Genomic DNA, 23,192 nt, shown 5'->3' with positions numbered 1-23,192 from the left:
CAGCAAAGGAGAACGACAGGCGTGGATCTTCGCTGACTATGTCGCCATCCGATTTCCTGGACAAACTGATGGGGAAGACGTCAGGCTACGACGCAAGGATAAGACCGAACTTCAAAGGTACATTGGTTTGTTTTATTTAACATTTCCCTGCACTCTCATGATGATAATAATTTAAGGTACACAGTTGGACCTTAAGAACCACTCAGTGGTCACCAACCCTGTTCCCGAAGATCTACCTTCCTGAACCATCTAATCACAGCCTTAAGAAGTTCTTGATCAACTAAAACAGGTGTGTTAGATTTAGCTTGGAGATGAAAGGAAGATAGATCTCCAGGAAGAGGGTTGGTGAACCTGAACTGAACCCTTGATGGTACCACCAGAGCACTATATGGCTAAAAGTATGTGCACCTCTGACCATCACACCCGTATGTGGTTCTTCTCCAAACTGTTGCCACAGAATTGTATAGGAGGTCTCTACACGCTGTAGCGTTACAATTTCCCTAAGAAATTGTAATACATGACGACGTCCCTGTGCACAAAGCGCGCTCCATGAAGACGTGGTGTGTGAAGGTTGGGAGAAGATAGAAAACCTCGAATATCCTGAGCAGAACCCTGACCTCAACCCCACTGAACACCTTTGGGATGAACTGGAACTGGAATCTCCTCACATCAACATCAGCACCTGACCTCACTCTTGAGCTTATTATAACAGCAAAGGAGGAATAAATCTGGAATGGGATGGTCAACAAGCACATATTGGTAGGATGGTCAGGGGTGCACATACTTTTAGCCATATATAGTGTATATATGTATCTCAATAATACTGCCATGACGAAGCTGTGGGTGAAGCGTCCATTAGATCAAAAACATGTAGCTGGAAATGGTAGGATCGACATGCCTACGGAGACCAGAACGAGTCAGGTGATATGAGAGGATAATACCGGTGATGAAAGCTGATCTGGGAGCGTTAGCGTTAGCGCTGGTGACAAAAATACTTTCTTCAAACTCTCTTCAAGTGCACCCCTCCCTTTTGATAATACCTTTCGGTGGAGCAAAAGTCTGGGAGGGAGGGATTAAAGCACAAGGTAGACAGCTAGTTTTGCATACACACACACACACACACACACACACACACACACACACACACACACACACACACACACACACTTGCTGGGAAGTAGAGGACGTCCCACTGTTTGGGAGGTAACCAGATTTTCTAAAGTGGGGAAGGCTGTTGACGTACCAGTACGGAGGTGTTCTGAGAGGTATAAAAGCATTTGTATGTTAAAGGAGGTGTGTGATCATGTATTATAGACAGTCGTATGACTTTGGATAGTGACGGTATAAAGCTTATCCTCATCTAAATGATTCATCCAAATTCAACCAGGCGTCCTGCACCCTACCTGCTAACATAGATTCCCAACCCTGGTCCTGGAGAACCCCCTGTCCTGCACTCTTTAGTGTTTTCCTGCTCTAACACACCCACATCATCTCTAATCAACAGCTGATCAGTAGCTGATGAGGTGAACCAGGTGTGCTGGGAGGTTCAACATGAAATAATGCACCTTACTAACCTATTATCTCAATTCCACTCAAACTAACCAAATCCAGAATCAGTGTTTTCCTCACTACCATTAGGAATTCCTCATCTTTTTAAATCATTCCACTCCTGTAGTCACTGACCATTAATCAATTCCAATCCCATTAATTAACCCATCTAATCCCATCTAAATAACCAAACCCAAGTGAACTCTTAGCTAAATCCTGCCACAATCTTACTTCAACCTCTACCTTCAACCTCTACCTTCAACCTCTACCTTCAACCTCTACCTTCTACCTCTACTTTCTACCTCTACCTTCAACCTCTACCTTCTACCTCTACCTTCAACCTCTACCTTCTACCTCTACCTTCAACCTCTACCTTCAACCTCTACCTTCAACCTCTACCTTCTACCTCTACCTTCAACCTCTACCTTCTACCAACCTCAATCACACTCTCATTAACCATTCCTTATCTTATTCCCACCTTCATTACGTAATCCTGATCCTATTCCCACCTTCATTACGTAATCCTGATCCTATTCCCACCTTCATTAACCATTCCTTATCCTATTCCCACCTTCATTAACCATTCCTGATCCTATTCCCACCTTCATTACATAATCCTGATCCTATTCCCACCTTCATTACATAATCCTGATCCTATTCCCACCTTCATTAACCATTCCTTATCCTATTCCCACCTTCATTAACCATTCCTTATCCTATTCCCACCTTCATTACGTAATCCTGATCCTATTCCCACCTTCATTACGTAATCCTGATCCTATTCCCACCTTCATTAACCATTCCTTATCCTATTCCCACCTTCATTACGTAATCCTGATCGTATTCCCACCTTCATTACGTAATCCTGATCCTATTCCCACCTTCATTACATAATCCTGATCCTATTCCCACCTTCATTAACCATTCCTTATCCTATTCCCACCTTCATTACGTAATCCTGATCCTATTCCCACCTTCATTACGTAATCCTGATCCTATTCCCACCTTCATTACATAATCCTGATCCTATTCCCCCCTTCATTAACCATTCCTTATCCTATTCCCACCTTCATTAACCATTCCTTATCCTATTCCCACCTTCATTACATAATCCTGATCCTATTCCCACCTTCATTAACCATTCCTTATCCTATTCCCACCTTCATTAACCATTCCTTATCCTATTCCCACCTTCATTACGTAATCCTGATCCTATTCCCACCTTCATTACGTAATCCTGATCCTATTCCCACCTTCATTAACCATTCCTTATCCTATTCCCACCTTCATTACGTAATCCTGATCCTATTCCCACCTTCATTACGTAATCCTGATCCTATTCCCACCTTCATTACGTAATCCTGATCCTATTCCCACCTTCATTAACCATTCCTTATCCTATTCCCACCTTCATTACATAATCCTGATCCTATTCCCACCTTCATTACGTAATCCTGATCCTATTCCCACCTTCATTACGTAATCCTGATCCTATTCCCACCTTCATTAACCATTCCTTATCCTATTCCCACCTTCATTACGTAATCCTGATCCTATTCCCACCTTCATTACGTAATCCTGATCCTATTCCCACCTTCATTACATAATCCTGATCCTATTCCCACCTTCATTAACCATTCCTTATCCTATTCCCACCTTCATTACATAATCCTGATCCTATTCCCACCTTCATTAACCATTCCTTATCCTATTCCCACCTTCATTAACCATTCCTTATCCTATTCCCACCTTCATTACATAATCCTGATCCTATTCCCACCTTCATTAACCATTCCTTATCCTATTCCCACCTTCATTAACCATTCCTTATCCTATTCCCACCTTCATTACGTAATCCTGATCCTATTCCCACCTTCATTACGTAATCCTGATCCTATTCCCACCTTCATTAACCATTCCTTATCCTATTCCCACCTTCATTACGTAATCCTGATCCTATTCCCACCTTCATTACGTAATCCTGATCCTATTCCCACCTTCATTAACCATTCCTTATCCTATTCCCACCTTCATTACGTAATCCTGATCCTATTCCCACCTTCATTAACCATTCCTTATCCTATTCCCACCTTCATTACGTAATCCTGATCCTATTCCCACCTTCATTACGTAATCCTGATCCTATTCCCACCTTCATTACATAATCCTGATCCTATTCCCACCTTCATTAACCATTCCTTATCCTATTCCCACCTTCATTACGTAATCCTGATCCTATTCCCACCTTCATTAACCATTCCTTATCCTATTCCCACCTTCATTAACCATTCCTTATCCTATTCCCACCTTCATTACGTAATCCTTATCCTATTCCCACCTTCATTACGTAATCCTGATCCTATTCCCACCTTCATTACGTAATCCTGATCCTATTCCCACCTTCATTAACCATTCCTTATCCTATTCCCACCTTCATTAACCATTCCTGATCCTATTCCCACCTTCATTACATAATCCTTATCCTATTCCCACCTTCATTACGTAATCCTGATCCTATTCCCACCTTCATTAACCATTCCTTATCCTATTCCCACCCTCATTACGTAATCCTTATCCCATTCCCACCTTCATTAACTATTCCTTAATCTATTCCCACCTTCATTAAGGATGAGAAATAATAATAATGATCCTATTCCCACGTTTGTTAACCAATCTCGGTCCTATTCCCTTTCTTTAACCACCACTGATCTTACTCCCACCTTTGGGTACCATTCCCAATCATCTCCCTACCTTCATTACCCAATTCTGATCCTAATCCCTCCCTCATTAATCAAGGTCCCATCCCAATCCTATTCCCACCTTCATTAACCAGTCCTGATCATATTGCCACATTCATTAATCATGATCGTATTTCCACCTCGTATTTCCAATCGCTGTCCAATTCCGACTCAAACCAATCTCCATCCACACTAACCACTTCCATTTCATTCCCACTAATCACTCCCATCCCCCCATCGGTGCACAGTATGTCAAACCCAGCACTGAATGCAACCTAGTTTCACCCGCATATCAAGCAGTTTTTCCTGTGCTATGCTCCTGTTCTTACGTTGCACCTCAAACACCGAGGCACATATTAGTACAGAGTGGTATGTAATATTAATAAAGCCAGTGCAGGAAAGCAGAGCTCACGAATCCACTTCAAACACGGAGTCTGAAATGGAGAACAACAATTTGGCAAACTACAGACAAAAACCGACAATTTGCAGTTTTGTTAACAAGTGGCACAATTAGCTGTGATGGATGGACCTTCCCTCACCCTCCGCTACTCCCTTTACTCAATATAAATCAGCCGGATGACTTTTCACTGATCCATCACTTTGGATTATGGAATTTTCCCAAAGTAAAAGATCAACCATGAAAGAAACGGAACGTTTATTGAAGCGTTACAATCACCTGTTGACTTTAAAGGGTTTATCTAACACTATGGGTTCTGTACACATCTTTTAAAGGGCTGTGTTGTGGCCTGTCACCTTACTATGGCATACAACACACTCTAAATTTACTTGCATCCCTGTCCAGGACTAGCATTCACTGGTGGCTCAGGTATAGGGGCAGGTGTCACGAGCCACTGCCAGATATTACATCAACTGATCATGTGTTTCCACAAAAATGCATAAAATCCCATATATATATATATATATATATATATATATATATATATATATATATATATATATATATATATAAATTCTAATGAACCATGAGGGAGCGATGTAATTGTAGTCAATATGAAAGGTAAGGCATCATTTGCTTTACAAACCAATTGCAGACAAGCCGCATTTTGACATGAGATCGTGGTTCCTCTTCGTCACCTCTGAGTTAATCGTGGTACATTTTGCGTGTGAAACAAGACAAAAAATACCGTTTCGGTAGCAGTTTTGTTTTTGTGTTAACTTCCATTCTACTTTTCACAGGTCCTCCTGTAAATGTCACTTGCAACATTTTCATCAACAGCTTTGGCTCCATCACCGAGACCACCATGGTAAGCTTGCTGTCTTCTTACATTGTGGTTTATTGCCCCATACTCGCGGGTCATCTTGTAAACGTCTCCTTCAACACATTTATCAACAGCTTTGGTTCAGTATCTGAGAACACCATGATGAGTCAGGTATCACCATTAAACTTTCTACATTTTGCCATTTTGCTATTTGATTTTTGAAACTATTCCTAAAGACGTAGCTAGATGCTTAGAATGCTTGCAGATGGACCTTTATGGTTCTGTGTATTGACAGTCTCGTATTGCTAAGGGCTTAGGGCAGTATTGGATTGCTTCCTCCTTGCACCACGTGCACATTTGTTCAATTTATTTTTCTGTTAATAATTCACACAGCGGCCGGCAGCTAATTACTCTCTTTCATTTCCAGCGGCTCCTTTGGGGCCTCTTGTTTTAAGGATTGGGATTAAAACAGATTGATCAGTGTAGCCCCTCAGGATAGGCTCGATGCTTCGGGGGTAAACGGTTACCGAGCACTGCTTTGCTCTTCAGAAAGGAATTTGTTATCTGTTCGAACCAAATCCATCCCCAGTGAATACTCAGACAAAGTGAGACTGATATCAAATCATAATTGTGTTTACAGACACGAGGAGTTCTGCGTTGAAAGGACCGCCAGTAAACTTTCAAACCAAGAATGAAGAACGTTTCTGGAGACCATAACTACTTCAGCAAAATGCCTGCATGCCTAAATACTAACAGCCTTTTTTTTGCCAGGATTAATTATAATCCTCAATTTAATTTGGAAATTAATTTGGATTACAGAAAGTGTAACGGTAGCTTTTTTCCGCAAATCGGTTTTAAAATTTGAACTGGTAATTAGCTGTTATAATAAAAGACTCAGCTCACACCATATGCCAACACCGTAACGCCTACTGGAACGTTCATGCTATTTGTACTAATACATTTCACAGAAGGCCCGCATACAAAAGAGCCTAAACGATGTGTGACATATGAGACGACATTCCTCCATAAACAAAGATAATTAAGCTGCATCTACACTGAATAACGAATGGCTTTGTGATGCTTACGGAAAGCACACAGAAAGCTAAATAAGATCAATGAACCATGAGGATGTGCTGCAGGTCTCAATTCATCAACTCCATGAGACTACGTCTTAGACAGGAGAAGGAAAGGTGAAGTGTAGCACACTTAACAACGTGGTTTGATTTGGTGGTAAATATGCTGAGTTATGTACAGCGTGTGTGTAGAAGATGTGAAATATCACATAACTCAAAGGCAATTCACGCAATCGCTAGCAGTAATCCTCGTGCACATAATGAACCGCTTTTATAACGATACCTCAACAGTTGAAGGCAAGACACTACAGCTGGAAATGACAAGCAATCATTTTCAGATTAAAAAAAAAAAAAAATTTAGCAAATGCTATTGAAGGCTTTAAGCTCCGCCCACTCTGCACAATCACGGCATGTCATAACGCCATGTTACGTGCCAATTTCTTTTAGAAACCTTATGAACCACAATAACTAGCAGTGTTGAAAGAAACAAAAAAAGAAATTCAGAACCAAAAATCTGTAGATTTCTAGATGATTTCTGTTCATATCCCTAATCTGCTGCTGATGCACTGATTTTTGATAGATTATTAAAAAAAGAATAACAATTTCAAGACTAGATTCTGTCTATAAATGGTATGCAAATTTATACACATTTAATTAGATGAATCCTGATTTGCATAAAAAATAAAAATTTTTTGAAAAAGTTCCGATATAAATAAACAACCTTACCCTTTTCACCTCTGGGGTCTTGCCTTAAAGCTACCAAATGAATTCTAATAAATGTTTGGATCGGCCATGTTGGACCTCGTCTACACTTCAGGTGGCCTGAGACACCTTTTAGTCTTATGATAATGCATCAGGAACCAAAACCCCTCTCCAAAATATCCACGAATGGGAATGTTGGCGCTTTTGATGATGATAACGAGATTAAAAATGAATTGAAATGGAGGAACAACCAGGAATTAGAAGTTGGTGTTTGACTGCAATAGCATAATTTGCATAGTATTGTATTTGTCAGGGAGTCTGAGTGGAGATTTGAATATAAATATGAATGCGTGTAGTTAAAATCTAATCAGAACACAATCCACATGCATGAAATGTCCAGGTGTAACCCGGACCTGACTGATTTTTGCAGCATTATGCTTGTCACTACGGAAAGTCATGGCTTGGTCAAGTATCGCGGTTTATTCACGGTTTATTAATCCTCTCCTCTTTCGTTTTGTTTTCTCCAGGACTACAGAGTGAACATCTTCCTGCGTCAGAAGTGGAACGACCCGCGCCTTGCCTACAGCGAGTATCCAGACTCCTCGTTGGATTTGGACCCGTCCATGTTGGACTCGATTTGGAAACCCGACTTGTTCTTCGCCAACGAGAAAGGCGCCAATTTCCACGACGTCACCACCGAGAACAAGCTGCTGAGGATCTTCAAGGATGGAACTGTTCTCTACAGCATCAGGTACGTTCAGGAAAAACTGACAATAACAAGGTTCAGTTCTGGATTCTGATTGGTCAGAGTGATTTAATAGCAGCAGCGGAGTTGTTTCGTAGACGTTCCACAGCATCAAACAGGGTTGTGATTTAGTTCATGTTCTCACTTACATTACAGCAGCGATCCGCCTTCTGATTTACGCTGACTACTGGTCTGAAATCCTGCCGCTCATCCACAGCACGCTGCAAATCTCACGACTGGCATCACAATATTGATATTAGTCAAATCTCATAACAAGTTTAATCTGAAGGGACTGGACCAGACTAAAGGCAGCTTCACAGCAGGGATGATTACTGTCATTTATTTCGTCGCTTCCATCTCCCACACAGCTGTACAAACCTTACTTTCATTACAGCGTGTTCCCGTGACGCGCTGGAGATTGTCCTGGCTGTAACACACTGAATATTACTCAAAAACTAATTTATACAGAAATCTGAACAGTCGTCATGAATAAAACCCCAGACTTTGAAGAATGGGAGAACATAAACAGACCCCAGGATGAATGGGGCTTTGGCGGCGCTGTCAGGTGAACCCTGCGTGTGAAATAATGCGTGTTGAAATGCGCTTCAGGTGACGTGATTCTCCGTGAAGTGTTTCTGTCACACGCAGACACGCAGGTGCCACGAAACGCCGTCAGCTAGAACCCGAATAATTTACCATCAAATCTCATAAGCAAGAACATCAGGATCTCTCACTGCGGATCAGCACGGGGATATTTTATAAAAATACACCCCACAGCGCTGCTGAATACTGCACTCTGATTGGTCAGGAGGTGTCGATTCATTCTCTATAACAGCAGCTCTGAATCACAGGTTTATATTAATGCGTTATCGTTTCTATAGTAACAATGTGCTCTTAATTTACAAACGAACATGTATATAACTGCTTCAGTTTACTTTAGCGACGGTATTTCAGTGTGAACAGTGAATCCCTGTTAGAGGGTCGCACCTGTATTTCCAGCCCTGATTTGTTCAATTCCAACCAGCCAAGGTCAAAGTGAAGGTCACCTGCCGTGTTAGCACGAGGAGAACCTTTTCCTGTGTGCGGGAGTTTCTGGGTATGGTAAATGAATGATACATGACTGAAATAAACATCTTGCTCCTAGGTTGACGTTAATTTTGTCCTGTCCAATGGATTTGAAAAACTTCCCGATGGACGTTCAGACGTGCATAATGCAGCTGGAGAGCTGTACGTACATCACCTCAACTTATTACTCTTTTTCAGTTATTATTCTCTTATTTTCACTTCATAAGTCGTTTTTTCAACCTAATAACATTTTGACTTAATCTTATTTATGTTTAGTAACTCGTTCATTCCACGTCTTTCGATATGACTTCAAATCTTTTTATTTCTACGTATTTCAAGATATTGTTATTGTGACTTAAAAAATCTCATCACATCTACTTAATAACTGGTTATTTGGATTTAATAACACATTAATTCCACTTACTAACTTTATTTATTAAGCTATTTACTTAACTCTGTATTCCAATGTTATAACTCGTTATTTCAAGATATTCTGTCATCATTTCTATGTAAAATCTCGTTATCTCGACTTAGTAACTGGTTATCTGGTTATTAGTAATAACTCCTAACTGACAGGATTCTGTAATGTGCTTATTCTGAGCGTGGGAATTGATTTTTCACACCAGAACATTTATACGTGATTTAGCAATCATCAGACGTAGCTATACGACAAATATTTAATCAATTATTCCTGATGTTCTGATAGATTGTGCAGTGTTTAAATATAAAGTCTAAATAATGAGAGTTTTGTTGCACCGTGACTGGCACGTTAAAGTAGTGATGCAGTATGAAGTTGTGATATAAATGCGATTTATCGGTGTAATTATACACAGTCGGCTACACGATGAACGATCTGATCTTTGAGTGGTTGGACACGGGGCCGGTGCAGGTTGCCGAGGGTCTGACGCTGCCTCAGTTCATCATCAGGGAGGAAAAGGAGCTGGGCTACTGCACTAAACACTACAACACGGGTAAAATGACGCCGCTGCATGCCAAGTCTAATGCTCATTTTCACACATTCTCACAGTGAACTGACGCTAATGTGAATGTTCAGCAAAAATAAGCACATTTACAGCCACATGCTAATGCTAATGCTAATCAAGCACTAAAACAGGTCAAGAACCAAAAATTCTTAGAGGCACATGAGTTATAGCCCCTCCCCTCATTACTGCTTATCCCAGATACATCTATAAGCTAGCACCAGAGCTAATTTTCATGAAACACTACAAAAAGTATTGTTGCGATGCTAATGCTAATTGTTATAAGATTGACCCTCTAATGCTAATTTTTACCACAACCGGAGAAGATTTAACCCTCTGTGGAATCTTATCATTTATTAAAAAAAAATCTGTCACTTACATACAGAGGCCACGCCTTCCCTTCACTGGGACTGACATACAGAGGCCACGCCTTCCTTTCACTGGGACTGACATACAGAGGCCACGCCTTCCCTTCACTGGGACTGACATACAGAGGCCACGCCTTCCCTTCACTGGGACTGACATACAGAGGCCACGCCTTCCCTTCACTGGGACTGACATACAGAGGCCACGCCTTCCCTTCACTGGGACTGACAGATATAGAGTCCCTAAATAAGCTCAGTAGACTGTGTTGGAAGTAGAGACACGCCCATAATCCTTACAGCTTTTAGTTAAGAGAAACATATGGTGAAGAATAATGGAATCTTATTTTAAGTATAAATTTGACAGATTTGAAAGTTTCAGATTGCCGCTCATGTTGTTTAGGGAAGTTCACCTGCATCGAAGTGAAGTTCCAGCTGGAGAGGCAGATGGGCTACTACCTGATCCAGATGTACATCCCCAGTCTGCTCATCGTTATCCTGTCCTGGGTGTCCTTCTGGATCAACATGGACGCCGCGCCGGCTCGAGTCGCCCTGGGCATCACCACCGTGCTCACCATGACCACACAGAGCTCCGGGTCCAGAGCCTCGCTGCCAAAGGTATGCTTAAAAACCGAACCCAAAACAAAAGAGATAAAGTAACGAAGTGCCCATTTCTTTCAGCCAATTAGCATGATCGCAGGTGGATGATGGATGACGCAGAGAACCGCTGGGGACAGGAACATCCTGTCTCGTTCTACAACAAACAAATCAACAGCTTCGGGTTGTTTTCTTCAGAACTAGCATTCTTTCAATAAATTCCCATTCTCTGCCCATCAGTTTTATTTTCGACGGTGGAACAGGAATGCTCGGGCCCTAAAGCTGGTTTAACAATTTAACACCGAGGTCCTTTTCACAAATCACTCGTCTAGTGAGTCAGGACGAGTGCACTAGCCAAAACAATACTGAATGGGGGAAGGGGGCGGGGCTTCAGGGGTATGGGTTCAGCTGGTCACGATGGCCAAATCCTTCGTCTTTTAGCAAATTTTTTAGCAACTTTAGGCACTATAGGTTGTTGATGTTTTCTGAATCTGATCCAAATAACATTAGCATTAGCATTTCTGCTCTCCTGTGCCGTGAATTTTCTTTCGTACAGTGATTTATATCAGCAAACACAGGAAGCTCTTAAATCCCATACTGATGTAATCTGAATGTATGGCTTGTCTTATACCAACTGGTTGAGGTTATCGATTTTAAAGGCACATCATGGTGTTAACGATGCACCAGAGTCTCATTCTCTGAACCGCGTAAGTCTCGGAGTAACGGCCAAGACTCGCTCTCACACGTGCGACTCACAGCCGCTCGATAAAGTGGGTTCATTTCCCCTCTCCTTTCTGTTCATACCCTCCTATTTTATTTGCTTTTATCTCTTTCATCCCCTTTCTTCCCTTCTATTTTACTCTTTCTTTTTTCTCCTATCTATTTCCTTTCCTTCCCAACTATTTCCTTCTTTTCCTTCGCTCCTTCTTTCAGTCTCTTTTATCATCACTGTTCCTTCCCTCCTATATTCCTTTCTTTTCCTTCTCTCCTACACTCCTCTCCCTTTCAGCTCTGAAAGAAGAGATATATTTAAAAACTGTGTTTGCTTTGATTGTTTGTGTGGAGAACACACCATCATCCTTATTATTATTCTAAATAAGTACTATTCTGTGTGTGTGTGTGTGTGTGAGGAACAGGTGTCGTATGTAAAGGCCATAGACATCTGGATGGCGGTGTGTTTGCTGTTTGTCTTCGCTGCGCTGTTGGAATACGCCGGAGTGAATTTTGTCTCGAGACAACAGAAGGAGTTTCTCCGACTCAAACGGAGACAGAGACGAAACATCAAGGTACAAAACTTCACAATCTGATCCAACAAATCCCGAATCCCTCCCACACACAGCGCTCCGACTGGAGCATGGGCTTAGACACTTCACTGGACGTTACACAACATTACCTGTAACTATAAACGGATAAAAATGCGATGTGTCATTCATTAAGGAAGTAAACACTGTGATGGTTGGTAAAAGGCTGTGGTGTGAATAAAAGGAATAACACACTCCAGACCTGGTACAGGAAATGAACCAGGTAACCTCCACTTCCTGTCGGGCCGTGTCCCACCACGCCGTGGATCACAGTAACTGAAGTAATGAATTATTTACACAGAGATAATCTGTCTGAGGCTTAATAATGAACTCTGTAGTCATGAGGATTTAGAAAAATATTCTCATCAGAAAATGTACAAAGGAGCTAAAGAATCAGAGTGTGTGTGTGTGTGAGTGTGTGTGTGTGTGTGTGTGTGAGTGTGTGTGCGTGTGTGTGAGTGAGTGTGTGTGCGTGAGTGAGTGTGTGTGCGTGAGTGTGCGTGTGTGTGAGTGAGTGTGCATGTGTGTGTGTGTGTGTGAGAGAGTGAGTGTGTGTGTGTGTGCGTGTGTGTGAGTGAGTGTGTGTGCGTGAGTGAGTGTGTGTGCGTGAGTGTGCGTGTGTGTGAGTGAGTGTGCGTGTGTGTGTGTGCGAGTGTGTGTGTGTGTGTGAGTGTGCGTGATGTGTGTGAATGTGTGTGTATGTGTTCGTGTGTGTGCGTGTGTGTGTTATTAACACGCTAGCAGCACATTAGCTGAGCAGGTGTGTTTATTCAGGTTCCTTAACCAGCTGCATTTTAATGACTAAATACTACATTTCACCCTGGACTCCTGAACACGAGATGGAATCTGGAACACAGACAACAGAACTAAAAACAACTCTGAACACTAAACACTGAACACTGAACTCCAAACACTGAACACTGAACTCCAAACACTGAACTCCAAACACTAAACACTGAACACTGAACTCCGAACACTGAACACTGAACTCCAAACACTGAACACTGAACTCCAAACACTGAACACTGAACTCCAAACACTGAACACTGAACTCCAAACACTGAACACTGAACTCCAAACACTGAACTCCAAACACTGAACTCCAAACACTAAACACTGAACACTGAACTCCGAACACTGAACACTGAACTCCAAACACTGAACACTGAACTCCAAACACTGAACACTGAACTCTAAACACTGAACACTGAACTCCAAACACTGAACTCCAAACACTGAACACTGAACTCCAAACACTGAACACTGAACTCTAAACACTGAACACTGAACTCCAAACACTGAACTCCAAACACTAAACACTGAACACTGAACTCCAAACACTGAACACTGAACTCCAAACACTGAACACTGAACTCTAAACACTGAACTCCAAACACTGAACACTGAACTCTAACCACTAAACACTGAACTCTGAACACTAAACACTGAACACTGAACTCCAAACACTGAACACTGAACTCTAACCACTAAACACTGAACTCCAAACACTAAACACTGAACTCCAAACACTGAACACTGAACTCCAAACACTGAACACTGAACTCCAAACACTGAACTCCAAACACTGAACACTGAACTCCAAACACTGAACTCCAAACACTGAACACTGAACTCCAAACACTGAACACTGAACTCCAAATACTGAACACTGAACTCCAAACACTGAACACTGAACTCCAAACACTGGACACTGAACACTGAACTCTAAACACCGAACTCTGAACACTAAACACTGAACACTGAACTCCAAACACTGAACACTGAACTCTAACCACTAAACACTGAACTCTGAACACTAAACACTGAACACTGAACTCCAAACACTGAACACTGAACTCTAACCACTAAACACTGAACTCTGAACACTAAACACTGAACACTAAACACTGAACTCCAAACACTAAACACTGAACTCCAAACACTAAACACTGAACTCCAAACACTGAACACTGAACTCCAAACACTGAACTCCAAACACTGAACACTGAACTCCAAACACTGAACACTGAACTCCAAACACTGAACTCCAAACACTGAACACTGAACTCCAAACACTGAACTCCAAACACTGAACTCCAAACACTGAACACTGAACTCCAAACACTGAACACTGAACTCCAAACACTGAACTCCAAACACTGAACACTGAACTCCAAACACTGAACACTGAACTCTAAACACTGAACACTGAACTCCAAACACTGAACACTGAACTCCAAACACTGAACTCTAAACACTGAACTCCAAACACTGGACACTGAACACTGAACTCTAAACACCGAACTCTGAACACTAAACACTGAACACTGAACTCCAAACACTGAACACTGAACTCTAACCACTAAACACTGAACTCTGAACACTAAACACTGAACACTGAACTCCAAACACTGAACACTGAACTCTAACCACTAAACACTGAACTCTGAACACTAAACACTGAACACTAAACACTGAACTCCAAACACTAAACACTGAACTCCAAACACTGAACACTGAACTCCAAACACTGAACACTGAACTCCAAACACTGAACTCCAAACACTGAACACTGAACTCCAAACACTGAACACTGAACTCTAAACACTGAACTCCAAACACTGAACACTGAACTCCAAACACTGAACACTGAACTCTAAACACTGAACTCCAAACACTGGACACTGAACACTGAACTCTAAACACCGAACTCTGAACACTAAACACTGAACACTGAACTCCAAACACTGAACACTGAACTCTAAACACTGAACTCCAAACACTGAACACTGAACTCCAAACACTGAACACTGAACTCCAAACACTAAACACTGAACTCCAAACACTAAACACTGAACACTGAACTCCAAACACTGAACACTGAACTCCAAACACTGAACTCCAAACACTAAACACTGAACTCCAAACACTGAACACTGAACACTGAACTCCAAACACTGAACACTGAACTCCAAACACTAAACACTGAACACTGAACTCCAAACACTGAACACTGAACTCCAAACACTGAACACTGAACTCCAAACACTAAACACTGAACTCCAAACACTGAACACTGAACTCCAAACACTGAACTCCAAACACTGAACTCTAAACACTGAACACTGAACTCCAAACACTGAACACTGAACTCCAAACACTGAACTCCAAACACTGAACTCTAAACACTGAACACTGAACTCCAAACACTGAACACTGAACTCCAAACACTGAACACTGAACTCTAAACACTGAACACTGAACTCCAAACACTGAACTCCAAACACTGAACACTGAACTCCAAACACTGAACACTGAACTCCAAACATTGAACACTGATCTCCAAACACTGGACACTGAACTCCAAACACTGAACTCTAAACACTGAACTCCAAACACTGAACACTGAACTCCAAACACTGAACACTGAACTCTAAACACTGAACACTGAACTCCAAACACTGAACTCCAAACACTGAACACTGAACTCCAAACACTGAACTCCAAACACTGAACACTGAACTCCAAACACTGAACACTGAACTCCAAACACTGAACTCCAAACACTGGACACTGAACACTGAACTCCAAACACTGGACACTGAACACTGAACTCTAAACACCGAACTCTGAACACTAAACACTGAACTCTGAACACTAAACACTGAACACTGAACTCCAAACACTGAACACTGAACTCTAAACACTAAACACTGAACTCTGAACACTGAACACTGAACTCTGAACACTAAACACTGAACTCTGAACACTAAACACTGAACTCTGAACACTAAACACTAAACACTAAACACTGAACTCTGAACACTGAACACTGAACTCTGAACACTGAACACTGAACTCCAAACACTGAACACTGAACTCCGAACACTGAACACTGAACTCCGAACACTTAACACTGAACTCTGAACACTGAACACTGAACTCCGAACACTGAACACTGAATTCCAAACACTGAACTCCAAACACTGAACACTGAACACTGAACTCTGAACACTGAACACTGAACTCTGAACACTGTCTAGTATTAAACAAACTTTCATTCTTTCCTTTTTCTTTCTTTCTTTTTTCATGGTGTACTCGGTTGATCTTTATTATTCATGAAGCATCATTTCAAAGCAAAACATCCATTATTTTTTTTCTTTCTCTTACAACCTTTTTTATTTACTTCCTTCCTTTATACTTATATATTTTCTGTCTTTCTTCTAAACCTCATCTTTATTCTTGTTCTTTATTTGCTTTATTTCTTTCCCCTCATTCCTTCTAATTATCTCTGTCTCGCTTCTTTCTTTCCTTTGAGAGGATTTATTTACGTGAGTACCGGAACCTTCAACGCCTCTCAGTAGCACTAATCGAGCAGGATAATGAAGTAGGAATGAATCACAATCAGGGAAAAATTAAGCCGCTTTCCCATATTTCAGATCTTTGACAGCTAGGCTTTTTTAAATACATGAATTAAAGTGTAGTAATGAGCGAGCGTGTAATCATTCACACAGTGCTGGTGAATTCCGGGTAGTGATTGGTCAGGAGGTGTTGATTAATTTCCTATAACAGCAGTGCAGCTGCAGTTTATCTTGAAGCCATCTTTTTTTCATCTAAGGAAACGTTAGCTGCAGATTAGCCTTGAGCTTGACAAATTAGCCTCATGAATTTAAACCCGTTGCCTGTTTCTTCACTCAGCATTAAGTTTTTGGTTCGTGTTGTGTTGTTGTTTTTTTTATATCCAGGAGGAGGAGCTAAGAGAAGGACGTTTCCATTTCTCCGGCTATGGCATAGCTACGTGCATGAAGGATGGCATAGCGGTGAAAAGTGACGGCGGCGTGCAGCAGACTTCGGTGGAGAACAATAAGAGGAAGTTTGTGGACCGAGCGAAGAGGATCGACACTATTTCGAGAGCAGCGTTTCCTTTGGCCTTTCTCATTTTTAACATCTTCTACTGGATCACGTACAAAATAATCAGACATGATAACACCGGCAAAGTGTAGCAGCTGAGGGTTAGGGAGACTGCATTGTAGCATCACGTTGTCGAGAGAAACAGCGACGGAGGAGCGGCAGGTGCTGATCGATTTCAATCAGGGATAAACAGCATGGGCAGGATTTGTGGACGGGTAGCGAACACTCTGATTGTGTTCCAGATACAGGAAATGAGTTGTGCGTGAGGAAAAGTCCAGCTCAGTCTGCAAGTAATCGAACAGTGAGGAAAGTCAGCTTTAATGACAAGGTTTTCACATCTATATTGGGTGAACTCTACAGGAAATACAGCCATTTATAAACAATCCTCCTATTTTAGAAGATCAGAAGTAAAAGGTCACATGATCCGACCAAATGATGATGGCTAGCGCTTGTAGCTTTATTACGACATAATTTGAATCAAATACAACTAAATTACTCTAAGACTGGAATGACCCAGGCAACATTCCTTGTATGTCTGTTCTAGTAAAGGGAGGTGTGGCCATGTGTGTCAGTTACAGTGAAGGAGGTGTGGCCTCTGCATCTGTCAGCCCCAGTGAAGGAGGCGTAGCCTTTGTGCATATGACTCAGTGAAGGAGGTATGGCTATTGTCAGTTCCAGTAAAGGAGGTGTGGCCTTTGGGCCTGTCATCCTTAAAGAAGGAGGTGTGGCCTTGATATCCCTACACAACGTATTGCACTGCAACAATGATGCACACGCCCAGTTCCCACTGCATACAATTAATATAAGGTTTGAGTTCTTACTGGTAGTGGTAGTTTATTATTTTTTTTCAGTCTTCAGTTTTCAAACTTGTTTTTTCTTTTCAATTAAGTTCTGAAAATCCCAGACAATTCCACATTTTGGCCAGCGTAATCCCACCACAGTTACAGTGAACTCCACTCCGTCTCTCATCCACACTCCCTGGCTGAATCCTGGGAATACTTCAGACAGTTTCCTTCCCCTGACTCCTTCCTAAATCTGCTGCGTAGTACAAAAATCTCACACAATTCCCATCTTTATTATCAATATCTACCAGTTTTTTTAAGAAAAGCACAGCGTCCTGATCTCCATTTAACAGTGAATGCGTGACCCATACTGCACTGCGGTCTTAAAAAAGACAGAGAAGAGAACGTTATATAGCTTAGGAGCAGCTAAATACACATACTCTTCATTACTCACACACATTAGATGATGTGTGGAGGACATGGGAGCCTTTTTATATTAAGTCATATTGATCTGTTTGGCAGATTTACTGATCTAACTTACAACCGAAGCATAGAGGCACGGGTAACGGGGTCTTGTTGTTATTGCTGGAATATCTCTGGGATTTTAGTCCCGCCCTAAGCCGTCATGTCAGTCATTTTTTGGGGACTACGTGTGTACGCATATCTTACCTTTACAGGTCATTCTGTGAACTTATCAAAGTCAAACAAGGCTTTTTTTGTTAGACATGGCATCAGTGTTTCTAACACATCTGATTTTGATCTGCATCTGATTGAGTTATTCAGGATTTGAAGCTTTATATTATTGTCTGATTTGTGGCACTGACACCTTTAAGGGATATTAATGTGACATCTAGAATGAATTCATTTGAACACCTTTTATTTTCTATCTTGTTCCTGAACTAGTGATCCAAAGACACAACACCAATTGCTTTTGGTCCCATAAAATGTTTAAACTTGTTCACCTAGTATAGACGTGACTACCCTTGAAATTTACAGACAAATCAAAACTGTCCAAATGTTACTGGACAGCCAAGTTACAGGCCAAATTTGAAGTGAATACACTGCCAGAATATTTGTATGAACCTCAAAAACATGTAAGTATTCTACTGGTTTTTATGAGATTTAATATAAAATGAGGATTATCCAGTTTTTCTAAGATTGTCTTTGTACAGAATTCAGTGGCAGTTCCTACACATTCGCCAGGTCCTTGGAGTGTGTGAAGCTTAAACCGTTAGGCCTTAGACCTCACATGCTCATCAGTGTATGTTTCTATTTCCTCACTTTCTGAGCATTTCTTCGACTGCTTATATTAATGAGTATGGATTGTGTTTGTACTTTAAAACAACATTCAAAATAAAGTAGTAAAAAATAAAGGTCTTTGATGCGTCATTGCCTTAAGCTATTCAACACCAAACGAACACAATCGACCTTCTCCATGTGCAATGATGGACCATGACCAGATCTGAGCATTTTTTCTCTGACACTTCAGCAAGGACTCAGGACAACGAGGACGTGTCATTTATTTATTAAGGGTTTTACCAGATTCATCCGCACTAACCAGATCCACATGAATCCCAGAAACTACACAGAAACTAGAACCCAGACAAAAAGGTTTATACTGTACAATAACTGTGGTATGGGAGATATGCCTTGGAATAGAAACATGCTGGATTGTGCTAGGATGTGGGGGGAAAAGCTATGTCTCAAATCCTGTGACAGTGTGGATGAAATGTAACTGACATTTTTTTTAATCCCAGACAAGCAGGGATAATGTTTAAACATCTAACACCTATTGCAAAAGCCTTTCCCACACGACAGTACTTACTATAAGTACCTGGGAACCTAGCCAAGAGCCTGCTGTGCCAGAGGCAGCTCTGAATAAAAGGGAACCCTGACAACTATATTTCTGACGTTGACCTTATAGAGTAAGGACCTACATACATACATGGTGATACACAGGTAGCTGCCATGCAGATAACCTTCAGCTGATAGAGGATAATACCCTGCTTGTGGAATGGCATGTCATACAATCGGCTGAGTGCTCAGCATTTCTGTAGACTTTTGTCACCCAGTGGGCCAATCAGAGTTAGACAGGGGAGCAACCCATGTCTTTGAATATCTGTTGGAGCAAATAACTGCTGTGCAGTTTAAATAATACTGTAATGGATGAACTGAACACAGAAGGGAATGTTCTGCAAGCTGACATTCATAGAACACTTCAAGGTTAATCACTTACTTCACAAACTTGGGTTTAGACAGGAACATGAGGTTACTCCAGAATCCAACACATGCATATTGCCAAGTGTGCAATGCTGGCAGAATTCAACCAGCTTCTTGTGTACAACTCTGCTGCCCTTCTTTCTAAGGTAAATACCAATGATACCCATTTCAGATCAACCACATGAATGGGCCTTGAGAAAGATAACTTAAGGGGTTCCAACATGAAGGGGAGGCCCACACTGGGCTCCTCTGGGAACATGGTGGATGGAGGCATCTAGATCCCATCAAAAATTCTGATTTGACCTTATAAGCTTCCAATGAGGTGCAACCTGCCCTGTCGTGATGGGCTGAAAGTCACCACATACACCTTTAGTGTCCCTCTGTACTCAATCACTTGGGGAGGTCATATCCTCACATGGATTTTCATACCACTGCTATGTGGAGGACACTCAACTCATCCTCTCCTTTCCTCAGACACTCATTTTTCCGCTCAGATCTTGTAGTCAAAAAACTTCCAGAGATAAGGGGTTATGGATGTCAAAAGAAATGAAACTTTATTCCAGACAAATAAAATGAGACCTCTGCAGACAGTCTAAACTCATGCAACATAACATGGGTCTTTTATACTATTCTGAACAGTGTGCTCATCTTAAGTGGGGTTTTCGCCACAATTAATTACTCCTGTCTCAAGACCAGCCCATACCACCTTAATGATTTCTTTCTCCTTAGTTACCCTGAGGCCCCAAAACCAGTTCCCTTAGGTCCAAAAACTGCATACCATATGGCATTTTTCTAACTCAGTACACACTTATAGTAATATATAGAATATATAGAATATAGTGTAATTAGAATATACTCTATAGTTTTTAATTATGCTTATACTCTATAATCTCAGATGTCTGGCAGACTCTCATCATGAATACCAGCTCATCAGCTGAAACTAAATTCCAGCAAAACTGAACTGCTGTTCATCCCAGGCGATTCATCACCATGTCAGGATCTTGTGATCTCCCTGAACTCTCAGCCCTCACTCTTGGTCACTGCAGCCAACCATGGGGTAACCACGGACAATCAACTGTCCTTTTCCTCTCACACCGCTAATCTGACACGCTCATGTCGAGTTCTCCTTTACAACATCAGAAGGATTCCTCCATTTCTATCCACACAGGCTGGACTACTGCACCTGGCTCCTGGCAGGTCTGCCTCCGAGTGCCATGCGACCTCTGCAACTGATCCAGAATGTAGCTGCATGACTTGTTTTCAACCTTCCTAACTTCTTCCACACCACCCCATTGCTACGCTCCCCCCACTGGCTTCCTGTAGCTGACTGCATCAGATTTAAAACACTGATGCTTGCCTACAAAGCCAAAAACTCCTCTGCACCACACTCCCTCCGATCCACTAGAACCGCTCGACTGGTCCCACCATCTCTCAGGACACAACGAAGAACTGCATCGAGACTCTTCTCTGTTCTGGCACCTGGGTGGTGGAATGAACTTCCCCTAGATGTCCGAACAGCTGTGTCTTCAAACAACGTCTAAAGACCTGCCTCTTCCTGAAGAACTTAAATTAGCATTATAATTTAATAATTTAAACATTTACATTTAGAAAATTGTATTGTCTGCGTGTTTTTCTCACTATATGACCTCAACTACAGACCGAAAGCATTCTTAGTCCGTAACCCGGTGAACCTGTATCAGGTTGTATTTATTGATAGAGACTTCAAAGCACTTCTGTAAGTTACTCTGGATAGGGCTTCTGCCAAATGCCATTAATGAAAATGTAGATGTATTTGCATTCACTCAGCAGTTCCTAAAATAAAGTTAACACTTTAGGCACTGGGCAGCGCACCGAGTCCAATATGTGGTTCCCACCTGACAGCATATAAAACCTACGTACTAAGGCTCAGGGCCATTTCTTGGACCTGTATATTGCAGACATAATACTGTTCTGAGGGGCCAAACCCACAGACTTGGGGATGCCACACCTCTCATTCATCTGTTATAACAAGTCCTCTCAGCGAGGAAGTTGCCAGAGTATTCCTCTCACTGGTGAGAGTAAGAGCAGGGATTCAGAGCAGAACTCTTTTTCACATTTTATCTGCTGAATTCTCTACAATGTGGTCAGGATCAAGAAAAGATCTGAAAACATGGACAATATGCCACAAGGTATTGTGTCCTGACAGTGAGTCAACTCTGTGTCGGTAGAGAGCTACGCCTGTGACTCAACATTTCCCATAATTCCTGAACCACCTCTGGGTGCTGGTGCCGCTCTACTGAACATATGCACTGGATAGTGAATCTGCTGCTCCACTGTGCTGACCAGGAAGATGACTTGCCCTCAGTGAGGCTAGCTATGGATGAGAACACTTGAGCAGTGTCTGTGTGAGCTGGAGGGCATTCCAGAACCTTGATGCAGAGGTCCATGGTGGCATGTGATTCAGACTGAACATGTCAGAGCCAAGGCTCTCAGCATGGAGCTCTGGGACATGGAAGGCAACTGCTAAAAACCTGCTATATGCAATCTTCATGTCATGCAATCTTTACACTGACTTACATAGAATTCTGTGGGGAACGTTGAACAAAAAGGCACATTTGGTGCAGTGGGTCGAGTTGCTGTGTCCGGACCCAAACGAGTCGCCGACATTTTAAGTGTGGTAGTCATGACTGATTTGCACCATGAGGCGGGTTCGGACCTCGGGCTATCAGGAAGGCTTTGTGCATGGTTTCAGTTCCAAGATTAGCTATTTTAGCGAGTCATCTCTATAGTCGATGTCTTTACACTCTCAGAGAGATGTATGATGTATATCTTGAGCTTTTTTTTTCTCTGCATGTAGGCCAGCATCAATCCCAAGTGTTTGCAGTTCGCTTTCAGGACAGGTTGGATTTGGGTGGCCTCAACAGCGAGGACTTGGCCTGCTAGTAACTGTTGTGAAGTTGGTATTGGCA

The 23,192-nt window shown here is 41.8% G+C and overlaps 1 protein-coding gene across 1 annotated transcript in view; it reads left to right on the top strand.

Moving 5' to 3' along the window:
* The window catches only part of glra2 (glycine receptor, alpha 2), an 18,643-nt gene extending 426 nt beyond the window's left edge, over positions 1 to 18,217 (top strand). The window contains exons 2-9 of the mRNA XM_053626069.1: positions 1 to 117; positions 5,484 to 5,551; positions 7,809 to 8,032; positions 9,171 to 9,253; positions 9,925 to 10,062; positions 10,837 to 11,051; positions 12,167 to 12,316; positions 17,077 to 18,217. The exon at positions 1 to 117 is cut by the window's left edge and continues 20 nt beyond it. Coding sequence (XP_053482044.1) covers positions 1 to 117; positions 5,484 to 5,551; positions 7,809 to 8,032; positions 9,171 to 9,253; positions 9,925 to 10,062; positions 10,837 to 11,051; positions 12,167 to 12,316; positions 17,077 to 17,334 — 1,253 coding nt within the window. The 3' untranslated portion in view covers positions 17,335 to 18,217. The remainder of the gene's footprint in view (positions 118 to 5,483; positions 5,552 to 7,808; positions 8,033 to 9,170; positions 9,254 to 9,924; positions 10,063 to 10,836; positions 11,052 to 12,166; positions 12,317 to 17,076) is intronic.
* Positions 18,218 to 23,192: the final 4,975 nt, after the last annotated feature.

This window comes from Ictalurus furcatus, chromosome 6 (genome assembly GCF_023375685.1).
Source record: "Ictalurus furcatus strain D&B chromosome 6, Billie_1.0, whole genome shotgun sequence".
In the NCBI taxonomy this organism is placed as follows: domain Eukaryota; kingdom Metazoa; phylum Chordata; class Actinopteri; order Siluriformes; family Ictaluridae; genus Ictalurus; species Ictalurus furcatus.
The sequence above is the reverse complement of the archived record's forward strand: the minus strand, read 5'-3'. Positions and strand labels throughout refer to the sequence as shown.